The 12,382-nt window shown below is 34.6% G+C and overlaps 1 protein-coding gene across 1 annotated transcript; it reads left to right on the top strand.

The window, feature by feature from the left end:
- Window positions 1–1,055: 1,055 nt before the first annotated feature.
- On the top strand, window positions 1,056–10,015 carry LOC107477471 (protein transport protein SEC31 homolog B). The gene is made up of 22 exons (XM_016097502.3): window positions 1,056–1,642; window positions 2,598–2,652; window positions 2,835–2,957; window positions 3,063–3,159; window positions 3,246–3,282; window positions 3,384–3,489; window positions 3,565–3,622; window positions 3,879–3,976; window positions 4,109–4,228; window positions 5,051–5,093; window positions 5,293–5,414; window positions 5,492–5,619; window positions 5,706–6,261; window positions 6,378–6,470; window positions 6,909–7,094; window positions 7,185–7,398; window positions 7,728–7,825; window positions 7,919–8,098; window positions 8,471–8,593; window positions 8,684–8,948; window positions 9,155–9,393; window positions 9,481–10,015. The coding sequence occupies exons 1-22, from the start codon at window positions 1,326–1,328 to the stop codon at window positions 9,574–9,576; spliced, it is 3,354 nt and encodes a 1,117-aa protein (XP_015952988.1). The 5' UTR covers window positions 1,056–1,325; the 3' UTR covers window positions 9,577–10,015.
- Window positions 10,016–12,382: the final 2,367 nt, after the last annotated feature.

Here is a 12,382-nt window from a genome sequence, read left to right as displayed (position 1 = left end):
TATAAACTTCAAACTTTTCTATTTATATTTTACTTTGAATAAAGATAAAACAACATATTTAACACGTTTATTATATAACTACGATGATAGTGTTATACTAAATTTAAAAAAATATATAGTTATAAAATATTATTTTTAATTTAACTTATCAAATTTAAATATAAGCCCGTGCATCGCACGGGTTTAACACTAGTAAAATACAATTCGAGATGATATTTGATGAATGTGATGTATTGTAAATAATTGTGACAAAAAAACAATAGTACCATAAGAATAGATAAAAAAATAAATTTAAGTAAAAATAATTACTAAATTATCAAAAGAATAAGAGAATAACTACATCAATAAAAAATTGTAAAAAAAATTGTAACTTATCTTAAAATGATCAACTTTAATAAAAAATAAAAGATACATTCTTATTCTATAAAATAATAAATAAAGAATAACAAATCAAAAAAAATTAAAAAAATGTTTTACCTCTAAAACTTATACTCATAAACGATAAAAAATATTATATATAACATTTAATCGCACAAAATTAATTACAAAAATATTCTATCAATATATGTGTTATTAATATACACATGCATAATAAAATTATAAACGTAAATATCATATCAATACTAATTATATATGAACGACAATTATATTAAAATAATTAAAAATAAGAACACAAATATTTTAAATTGAAATAGATTGCACGCATGACCGTTGAATATAATATGTTTGTTGATTTAATGAAAATGGATTAAGTTCGTCTAAAATAAAAAAATTGATAAGATAAGAATACAAATTTAATAACAAAATTATAAATTTAATAGAATCAAATTATTCCACATGAAAAACCCATCACACATGTGGAGCTCTAATTGGTTCAAATGACATATTTACGTAGTTACAGCATTGGAGCCACAATCCAGTGCGACGCGTACAAAATAGAGCTTTCTACAACCCCGCTTATGCGGTTGTACATTGCAGACAGTACCACCCTCACAAGGCCCCGTAGTAGTGTGTCACACTGAAAGAAGTGTTATAATAAACTCACAACGAGCTCAAACCACGCTAAGTTATTGTAGAAACAAGAGAAGAAGAAAAAAAAAGAACAACAGAGAGAGAAGAGAGAAAAAAGGGGAAAAGAGAAAGAGAGAGAGAGAGAGAGAGAGAGAGAGAGAGAGAGAAAGAGAGTGGTTCTTCACACTCTCACATTCCACAGATCAGATCCGAAACAATTCCTGATTCTCAGATCCATTTGAATTTCGGATTCGCGATTCCAATTTCGTGTTTCCGATTAGGTTTTGGTTTCTTGTGTGAGGAATCGGACGGAAATGGCGTGCATCAAAGGGGTGAATCGATCGTCGTCGGTGGCGCTGGCGCCGGATGCGCCCTACATGGCGGCGGGGACTATGGCCGGCGCCGTCGATCTGTCCTTCAGTTCATCGGCGAACCTCGAGATATTCAAGCTTGATTTCCAGTCAGACGAACCCGAACTGCCTCTCGTCGCCGAGTACCCTAGCTCCGAGCGCTTCAACCGACTCTCGTGGGGGAAGAACGGTACCAACACGGAAGGATTCGCGCTAGGCCTCATTGCTGGTGGACTTGTCGATGGTAACATTGATATCTGGAATCCTCTCACTCTGATCCGGTAATTGCACCTTCCTTTGTTCTTGCACGTTGCCTTGTCGCTTTTATTCTCGAAAACGGAATGTGTTTTGATTGGAGGTTTGAGTTTCGAGTGATTAGGTTGCCTCACAGGAATTCGGTTAGATTAGATGGTGAACTTTTGGCTTTCTATGGTGGTAAAATGAACTGATTAGTGGTACTACTATTTTACAAGTGCATGGATTATAGCGCTGATTAGACACATGTTACAATTTTCCTATAGAGCTTAATTCCTTGATGTTTTGCGCTAATATGAACGAAATTTCCGTACTGCTCGTGTAAAATTTGGCCCTCTTAATGGAAAATAGAATATTTATATTAGGAAGAAACACTGAAAAGCATCGAGGCAGACTTATCCTCCTAAAACGTCAAAGGAGAAGGAATAGATCAGAAATTGCCTAACTGCTCAGTTAAATGGATACAGAATTGCTGACTCTTTTATTTGCAAAAGAAACTTTCTAGTGCATTTATATTATTTTGCTTTTGATTTTTCCTTTTCCTTTTTTTTTTCCGGCTTGCAAGTGTTACTGTGAGGATTGTGCAATGTTACATCAACTAATGAATGGATTGATATTTTTTAAGATAAACGTGAGAGAAGATACCTATAATGATTTAGTATTGAAATTTGCACTCATGTTCAGAAAACCTTCCAATTTTATTTTGTGAATTGATGTAGTAACATTTATGCGATAGAATGCTAACTCAAAATCAAGCTGTTCCCTTCAAATTATAGTGCTATAGAGTGATCGTTGTGAAAATAGATGAAGATAGTAATTGCTGTTGTGGTAGACAAATGTTGCATTATTGCTACTTTTAGAGTTTTCTTTGGTCTTGATGAAGTTGTTAACAAATATTTGGTAATTTAAAATATCTGAGTCTAATTTACAATTTTCTCCCTGCCTTTCCAATTGCTTCATTTTCTTAACAAAATTTTACAGTTCGGAGAAAAATGAAAATGCTCTAGTTGGACATCTTGTAAGACATAAAGGACCGGTAAGTTCTTCTTTGCTTGTATTTACAAATCAATCTGCGGGGTTTAAATTGTTTGTTTTTATATGGTGCCTGTGTTTTTATCCCCTTCAAAGATAATATTCATTCATTGAAAGTGATGAATTATATAATGCCTGTATTCTTTGGTTAGGTGAATTCTAACCTTTGACATTTTTATATTTCAGGTTCGTGGTCTTGAGTTCAATGCCATCACACCAAATCTTCTTGCGTCTGGCGCTGAGGATGGTGAAATTTGTATATGGGATTTGGTCAATCCTTCTGAGCCTACTCATTTTCCACCACTTAAGGTCAGATATCCTTTCCCTAATGGATTAATATGTCTACATCTTCAAATATCAATTTTATAGCTCTTTTCTTTAAAAAAGGGTTTCACGTACCTTATTATTGCACAGGGTAGTGGCTCTGCTGCCCAGGGGGAAGTTTCATTCTTATCTTGGAATAGTAAAGTCCAACACATATTAGCATCCACTTCCTACAATGGGACCACTGGTGGGTTCTATTCCTAATATTGTGTTGTTTAGTAGTTGAATACTAGAATTTTCATTTTATTATGTTTTCTCATTTTATCTTTCCAGTGGTCTGGGATTTGAAGAAGCAAAAGCCAGTGATAAGGTAACTTTGGTTGATTATCTTCTGCTATTAGTTTTGAAGTATTCTGGTGTTCTATTGTCAATAACTCATTATAACCTTGTCTATCCTTTGTGAGCTATCAGCTTTGCAGATTCAGTTAGAAGGCGTTGCTCAGTTTTGCAGTGGCATCCTGATGTTGCCACACAACTTGTTGTTGCATCAGATGAAGATGGTTCTCCTTCGCTAAGGGTATAGTAATTGCCAATCATTTAAGTCTGTTTTTTCGGGGGAAATGCATTGACCTTATGTGGGATATTGATGCAGCTTTGGGATATGAGGAATATAATGACACCAATAAAAGAGTTTGTGGGTCACACCAGAGGTAATGGCACCCTTTTAATTCTTTTTTTGGTCCTGTTATTTGCAAACAAGTATGACATACGTGTGATTTTTGGAATTGTTGCTTCTGAAAACTAATGTGCAGAGATTTCAGACAGACTGTGGTGTGTTAGGCTTTTTTATTATAATTTGTGATATTTGATATAAATGCTTGAAAACTTGCTTACTTCTATTAGAAATCGCCATTAATGGTATAAGCGTAGCTGACTTGATTATGTTGCCTCAATTTCCTGTATTAGGTGTTATTGCAATGTCATGGTGTCCCACTGATAGCTCTTATTTGATAACCTGTGGCAAAGATAGCCGGACCATATGCTGGGACACAATTTCTGGAGAGGTGGTGTTTGCCTTTTTTTTACCCATAATATTCTGTTTGACTAATTTCAAAATTACCCTCTTGGGTAAACCTTTTCAGTTGGAGAATTTTCTTTGGTAGTGACACTTTTGTTTTGGTTGGGGTTGGGCACAGATTGCCTGTGAATTGCCAGCTGGAACCAACTGGAATTTTGACGTGCACTGGTATCCAAAGATCCCAGGAGTGATATCAGCGTCCTCCTTTGATGGAAAAATTGGAATATACAATATTAAGGTATATTTGTATATTTTAAATTTGACGAGTTTTCACTGGATTTTGTTTTGCACTTTTGGGAGGCATACTTTATTTGTAATTTGTAATTAACTAGGAATAATGTGATGATGTAATATGGAGAATGAAAGACTAGATAAGTAATGTGTGCATTTTCTTCGCCCTATTAAGTCATAAGTTCAGTGCCTAGCAGTTGTTTGAGAATGTCATGAAGTTTGAAGTAGCATCTTTCAATTCATATAATGGCAAATTTTAGAATAAAACCTTTTACATTGCTCAATTCAATTAATGTTATAAACTTTAAGAATATGCTGCAGCCTTATATTCTTATGGTCCTTTTGTTCTCCATTCCATCTTTTACCACGTCAATTCTATTGGAAATCTAAGAACTATTATTATTTTTAATTGAAGTAGTTCTTTGACACTGATCACCAAAGTTTTAACTTGCACTTCATACAATCCATTTTTCCTTCTCTCTCGCTCTCTTTTAAATTCTGAATCTTAGTTTTCATTCTATATCTCCTGAAGCATATGAGCATTTTTGTTTAAATTTTTTACTTAGAATTATGTTAGCCTAGTGTTTGTTAGATCCTACCATATCACATATCAACTTCATATTTGGGTTATTGGTAACAGTTCACGTTAGGCTTTCCTTTTTCTCCCCTGCCTCCTGGCCTAAGTACACCAGAAGTCAAGGGTTAAATATCCATACATAAAATAATATAAGAAACTAAATTGTTTGTTTCTTTGTTGATTCTCTTCTGTAGATATTAGCACTTCTTTTCTGGGGTCAGAATTAATGATAGCATATGTAATTTTCTGCAGGGTTGCCGTCATCATGGTGTCGGGCAAAATGATTATGGTGCAGGTGATGCATTTGTTTTTGTTGTCTATCAAATAAACTGCAAACTATTATATTTAATTTTGCATATATAATTGAACACTATGCAGCATTCCTTGATAAGTATTGGTGTGTGTGTGGGCTAGGCAAGATTATGTTATTGTTGTGTTCCTTGATATAACTTAGTTTTTTGAATCTCTTAATGAAATTTCCCTCTTCTGCGCAGTATCACTTAGAGCTCCAAAATGGTACAAGTGCCCTGTTGGCGTTTCTTTTGGCTTTGGTGGAAAACTTGTGTCATTTCAGTCTAAGGCATCTGCATCTGGTTCTCAACTTGGACCTTCAGAGGTAATATTTTAGTACTTGGTTTATTTGGCTATGTTCTTGAATGGTTCATTTTAGTCATGCCATTTGTAACTTCCCAGGTTTATGTGCATAACTTGGTCACTGAAGATGGTCTAGTCAGTCGATCCTCTGAATTTGAAGCTGCAATTCAAAATGGCGAAAGGTCTTTGTTGAGAATTTTATGTGATAAAAAATCTCAGGAATCAGAGTATGTTCTATCCACTCGTATTGCATTGATTCATATTTGTTGTGTGAATTTTCCATTTGTTAATTGCATTTTAATTGTTTTGACAGATCTGTGGAGGATAGGGAAACTTGGGGGTTTTTGAAGGTTATGTTTGAAGATGATGGGACTGCACGCACAAAACTTCTAACACACCTTGGATTCAACGTACCTAGTGAAGAAAAAGACACAGTTAATGATGATCTTTCCCAAGAAGTAAATGCTCTTGGACTTGAGGACACTGCTGTTAATAATACAGGACATCTGGCACCTCATGAAGCACCTTCTTTTTCATTTGATAATGGGGAGGATTTCTTTAACAATCTTCCCAGTCCTAAAGCTGAATCACCCGTAACTACTTCTGTGGGCAACTTTGTTGCTGAGGACACTGCCAATGGATCAGAGAAAATCCAAGATTCTGTCGAAACAGAGGAGAGCAGTGACCCTTCATTTGATGACAGTGTTCAGCGTGCTTTAGTTCTTGGGGATTACAAGGGTGCAGTTGCACAGTGCATATCTGCAAATAAATGGGCCGATGCCTTGGTTATTGCTCATGTTGGTAATGCTTCCTTGTGGGAAAGTACAAGAGATCAGTACCTTAAGATGATCCGGTCGCCTTACCTAAAGGTAGCTGATAACTACATCGCACAATCTGTCTATTTCATATCTGACAATCTATGTAATAACTACCTGGTAGTTGATTTTTATAAGCCACATTCACTGGGCATGATTTCCATTTTCAGATTGTATCAGCAATGGTGAGCAATGACCTATTGAGCCTTGTGAACACTAGGCCTCTCAAATTTTGGAAAGAAACCCTTGCTCTTCTTTGTAGTGTAAGTTCTTTGGTTTTCTTGCTTGTTTAAGTTTATTATGATAGTTTGGAATTACCTGATACTGATTTAATGTTTCCTATAACTGCAAAGTTACCTAATGAAGTGTTTGGTAGCATCTCAGACTCAATCTCCTTTATTTTACCGTAGTTTTGTTTTAATAGTCGTTTGTTATTTCTTGTAACGTATTAGATCATCAATTCTCCATTTAATTTCTCTTTCTGACTACTTTATCATATATATACTATTGCTACTAATAGTGATGCAATATCATGTTGCTAATGATATCTGTTTTTATCTCTTTTCTCTTTTTGGGGTTAATGATTAGATAAAGTTGAGGCTATCATTTTACTATAGTATGAGTAAGAAACTATATTTTCATGTTGTGATGAAAACATTGTTATGGCTTATGCTCATGATATTGTTGTCACATATTGACAGTTTGCTCAGAGAGATGAATGGACAATGCTTTGTGACACACTTGCCTCAAAACTCATGGGGGCTGGCAATTCGTTAGCTGCAACTCTTTGTTATATATGTGCTGGAAATATTGATAAAACAGTTGAAATATGGTCGAGGAGCCTGTCAGCTGAGCATGAGGGGAAGTCTTATGTTGATCTTCTTCAGGTGAGATTGATACTCCTTATAAAAAGGTTTGATGTAAAATTTTGAATTACCAATACTGAAGATAGAAAATTTACAATTTTATTATGTTAGGATCTGATGGAAAAGACTATTGTTCTTGCCTTGGCAACGGGACAGAAGCAGTTTAGTGCTTCTCTGTGCAAGCTTGTTGAGAAATATGCTGAAATTTTAGCAAGTCAAGGGCTGTTGACCACAGCAATGGAGTATTTAAAACTTTTGGGTTCTGATCAACTATCACCTGAGCTTGTGGTTTTAAAGGATCGAATTGCACGTTCTACAGAACCTGGTATACGTTTTTCTCTGACTGGTGTACATTATGCTAGAAAATTGGTGATAAGGCTATGCTAATTATTAGCAAGTCACCCTTAATATGCAGGATTTGCTTGATGATACTTAAACTACTAGCACCCTTGTTTTTTTTTGGGTGGTATATCATAGTCATGTTAATTGTGAAGTGCGACAGTTTACACAGTTTCTGATCAGAAACTTGACCAAATTTTCCTTAATTTTTCTTTTCTTCTTCAATCATCTAGCATTTTCATTTTTTGTACAATATTTGAAGTTTTCTGCACACCTCAGTGTTCTTATCTTTCCACCTTTAAATCATTGTTGCAGAGAAAGACTTAAAAACTACTGCTTTTGATAATTCTCAATCACACAGTGGATCCTTTTATGGTGCTGATAGCTCTAGTTATAATAGAACTTACCATCAGGTAGTGACTTTAATTAACTATGCTGTTTGGCATTTTATATTTTGTTCAAAGTAGATTCTTGACTTGGAAATTGCTCCTCTTTTTGTTCTTTAGGAGTCAATATCTGCTCAAGTGCCGCATGGGATTTCTGGTGTTCAATATTCTGAAAACTATCAACAGCAATTTGATCCTAGATATGGAAGAGGATATGGTGTTCCTACACCACAGCAGCAACCTCAGCAGCCTAATTTATTTGTTCCACCACAGACTGCTCAGGTTCCTCAACCTCCCCAGGTATTTTAACAAAAACTAACAGTTGCAGCTTTTTGTGTCTATAACTTCCTTTGGAGTTGGTGTTCAATTGACCCATGTTTTTGTCGTAAAAAAACAGAATTATGAGCTTGCGTATTATATATCATTTAAGCCACATTTTTCTACTGTTTATACATGCTGAAAAGATTGTGAGGGAGACCAAATGTTATTTCATGTATTTTTTACTTCCTTGGTACATCATTGTCTTTTGTCAAATTTGTTCTGAAGCATTAGAAGATTTCATAGTGATCATTGCCTCAGCATTGATGTTACAGATAACCTCATAAGATATACTTCCATTTTTTCCTGTGTTTTATTTCTTTATTTATTTATTGGATAATTTCTTTATTGTAGATGAACTTCTCGAATAATGTTGTCACACCCCCTCCTTTGAGAACTTTCGATCCTCATAATTTTCCGGCGCTTAGAAACGTGGAACAATATCAGCAGCCCACATTGGGTTCTCAGTTGTACAATGTAAGTTTTGACTTATGGTTTTAGTTTCAGATTTGACATCATTTATCTGTGGCTACTTGTGGATTCAAAACATTATTTTCTGTATTTCAGTCAAGCAGCAATCCGCCTTACCATTCAGCACCCCCTGCTCCATCACATGTGGGTTTAAGTCATAACCCTAACTTGTCACAGGTTGTGGCCCCTACACCAAATCCAATGGGATTCATGCCAGTCCCTGGTTCTGGTGGTGTCCAAAGACCTGGGATGGGATCATCGCAACCACCCAGTCCTCCCCACCCTCAACCTGTTCAACCAGCTGCAGCACCCGCAGCGCCACCACCTACTGTGCAAACAGCCGACACTTCAAAAGTACCTGGTAATATGTTTTTCCAGTAGTCCATGTTATATTGAACCAAAATAATCTTAAACATTTCCTGGCATTTATGTGTTCGTAGTTTTTGTTTGTCTTGTCTGACCTGGAAACCCAAGTCTGGAATTTGTTATATCGTGAGTCACTCTCATTTGTTAGAACTAACTCATTCTATCTATCTGGTTCTATGTTTTGCTTTTTGTGACTGCCAGCACACCAAATGCCAATTGTTACAACATTGACAAGGCTTTTCAACGAAACATCAGAAGCATTGGGTGGTGCACGTGCAAACCCAGCTAAGAAGCGGGAGATAGAAGACAATTCAAAAAGACTCGGTGGATTGTTTGCCAAATTGAACGGTGGGGACATCTCCAAAAATGCATCTGATAAGCTCCTTCAACTTTGTCAGGCGTTAGACAATGGTGATTTTGGTACTGCCTTACAAGTTCAGGTAAAAGCAATTGCAACTGCAACTGCCAATGCATGTTAGTTACAATATTATAGGATTTACATTGGCTGATTTACTTGTGTGTTGCAGGTTATTCTTACTACTAGTGAGTGGGATGAATGCCAGTCATGGTTGGGTTCACTTAAGCGAATGATCAAGACAAGGCAGAGCGTGAGGCTAAGTTAAAGAAGTTAGAAATTTCTTTTTCCTTTTCATGATTTTGGGAAAATTTTCATGTGATTAGCATCTTGCAATAGTGTCCCTTGATCCTGTCACCCGTGTACACAAGACTACTGTCTAGATTGCAAGTGCAGGGTTTTGATTCTATGCGCACATCTACAATTTCTTGCAGTGTCTGCTGCTTTCTTCACATAGACAGTTATTAAAAGCGGTTACTGAAGGTAGTTTTCAGGACATGATCAGAAAAGATATTTAGCAGATTGTTTTTTCAACCAATATTTGTATTATGGAGAACACTGTTTTGTTTGTTTGCTCAAAAGATATCGGATGGTTTTTCTTTTACCTCAGCTATAGATTGGGTCAGTGTTTCCTTTTCGTTATTTTCTTTTCTTTTTAAAGAACATTGTATCACAGTAGTCATATAAAGTATTGATTGGTCGACAAATGAATAATGTAGCATCATGTTTATGTAATCATGCATCATTGGATTTTCTTAATTTCAACTGTTTATTTAGAAGCGGTGGTTCTGTCCTTTGTCCAGGTTTTGATGCATAGATCCTAGAGTCGAATGACACTAGTATCATTAGGCTTAATACATATTTGTCAGTGATTATCGGGGATGTAGAACGATAATTATAATGCATTTGGCGATTACTATATTGGAAACCTACAAGCTATAAAATATGGTGTAGAAGTGTAGAACAATGAACACTGGAATATTTTGTTTTCCTGATTTTAAACATTGCCGGTTTTAGATGGCCATCATTTTTAGCCCAATTCAAAACAAAGGTTATCATTTTAGGGGGTTGCATAGGTATCAAACTCTTGTACCTTATATATGCTCAAGTTTCTTGTTTTTTATTTTTTGGTGGTACTTGCTCAAGTTTAACACTTGATGTGGGGAGGGAGGCAAGGAAAATGAGGGTATAGCCGCTAAAATTTGATGAATTAAAGCGTACGCCACTAGATTTTGGAGCTATTATTCAAATTCAATCAATTTTTTTTTTTTTGGTATTATATTCAAATTCAGTCTTAACCCCCAGGGAAACTATCCTAGGATTTTATCCACTTAAGTTATGGTATACGTAAGAGATGGGCTTGTTTGTAAAATACTCTCTAATACGGATTCAGATCTGTTCAACTATTATGTGGCAATACATGTACCAGTAATTTTAAATTTGATTCATTTGATTAATAAAATTGATACATATGTCATAGTGTAATGAAAATAACAACAAAGAGGACACCAAGTTGCGACAAATGATCTGCCTTCGTCTAAGGTCTATGAAACAAATAAATAAATCATCGAGTTAGAAATTTCTTGGTGAGAACAACTGAACAAGGGTATATTATATCTTGGATCTACGCATAAACAAAAGTAGAAGCATAATGAACTGGGTGTAATAGAAAACTTTGATTTTCTTTTCATGTCTAATTACATATCTCCAAAGTGGATCATTACAAGTAGATGTTCAATTAAGTCAAAATGTTTAGTATATTGAGAATATGTGAAATAAGACACATATATATATATACACACAAATACAAATACATAACAGTTAATTCTCTGTAGGCAGACAGTATTTTTGGATAATTGGATGTAAGGTGGACAAAATGCTGACTATGCTTGGTTCTATCAAATTTGACAAGGATGTAGCATCAAAATATCCTTGTGAATCTCAAATGTGAATAAGAGTTGATTGATGTGTCGTTAATGCTAGAGAAATAATAATTGATGTATCTTCTCTTATTAGTTTAAACTTCTAAAAGAAATGATATCATAACATTGTATTAGAGTGTTTGTCGCCCAAAGATCTAAAATTCGATTTTTGTTAATCCCAAAAAATAATTTCAGCATAAAGCCAACAAAAAAGAAAGCAAAATATCAAATTTGATGCATAACTTGGTGGAATCCATTTAGAAGTAAATAACAAAAGAACTTGACCAAAACTATATATTGAGCTATAAGAAAGCTATGTGTTCATTTTAATGTTTTCCTCTTTCTCTCATGAAATGATGAAATTGTACAATTAATATCTCTAGAGTGCTGCTAGAAGGATTTCATTGGAAGATCCCATAAAAGTTATTCAATTCTCCATAGATGCCATTGACGTACTGACACAAAAGAGAACTAACTCTTGATGAAATTGGTGCCTTTTGACATTTTTTCTTGGCCTCTCTCGCGAACCCTTCCATTCCATGATGAACTTTTTCCCTCCCGGAAAATAAAGGTGATTTTACCTTATATTTTTTATCCCTCAGAAAGACTACAACTTTAAAAGATGCAAAAACAAGGGGTATAAGACAAAGAGTGATAGTATAAATTATAATATTTTAGTCTTTTAGATATCAATTACATTGCATAAAAAAAATGATTAGTTAAGATTTTACTCTCAAAAAGTTAACATCATAGGTATTTTCACTTTAGAACTTTAAATATGACAAGGCAACCTTTCAAAATGTACATATTAACCATGTTGACATTTTCTCTATCAAGTATCAAGTGTGAAACAAAATATAAATAAGCAAGGTTTGGCATATCAAAGTGCGCATTAAAAAAATCGAAATAAAGAATAATAAGGCAATTAGGTTCTTGTATAATATTGAGATAGATTTATAGGTATTTAAAAGAAAAAATAGTATCAAGGAAGCTAAGTCTTTGAACAAATTATATAACGAACTACAACTTTTTTCTTAAAAAGTTATAAATCCATTGCAAAATCCAAAAAGACTTATATATGTATTATATTACTCTAACAAAAATTAAATCAAAGGGTGAATTATATATAAGTCAGTGCTGCATTGGTTAACA

Source organism: Arachis duranensis, chromosome 3 (genome assembly GCF_000817695.3).
Source record: "Arachis duranensis cultivar V14167 chromosome 3, aradu.V14167.gnm2.J7QH, whole genome shotgun sequence".
NCBI classification, from domain to species: Eukaryota; Viridiplantae; Streptophyta; class Magnoliopsida; order Fabales; family Fabaceae; genus Arachis; species Arachis duranensis.
The sequence above is the reverse complement of the archived record's forward strand: the minus strand, read 5'-3'. Positions and strand labels throughout refer to the sequence as shown.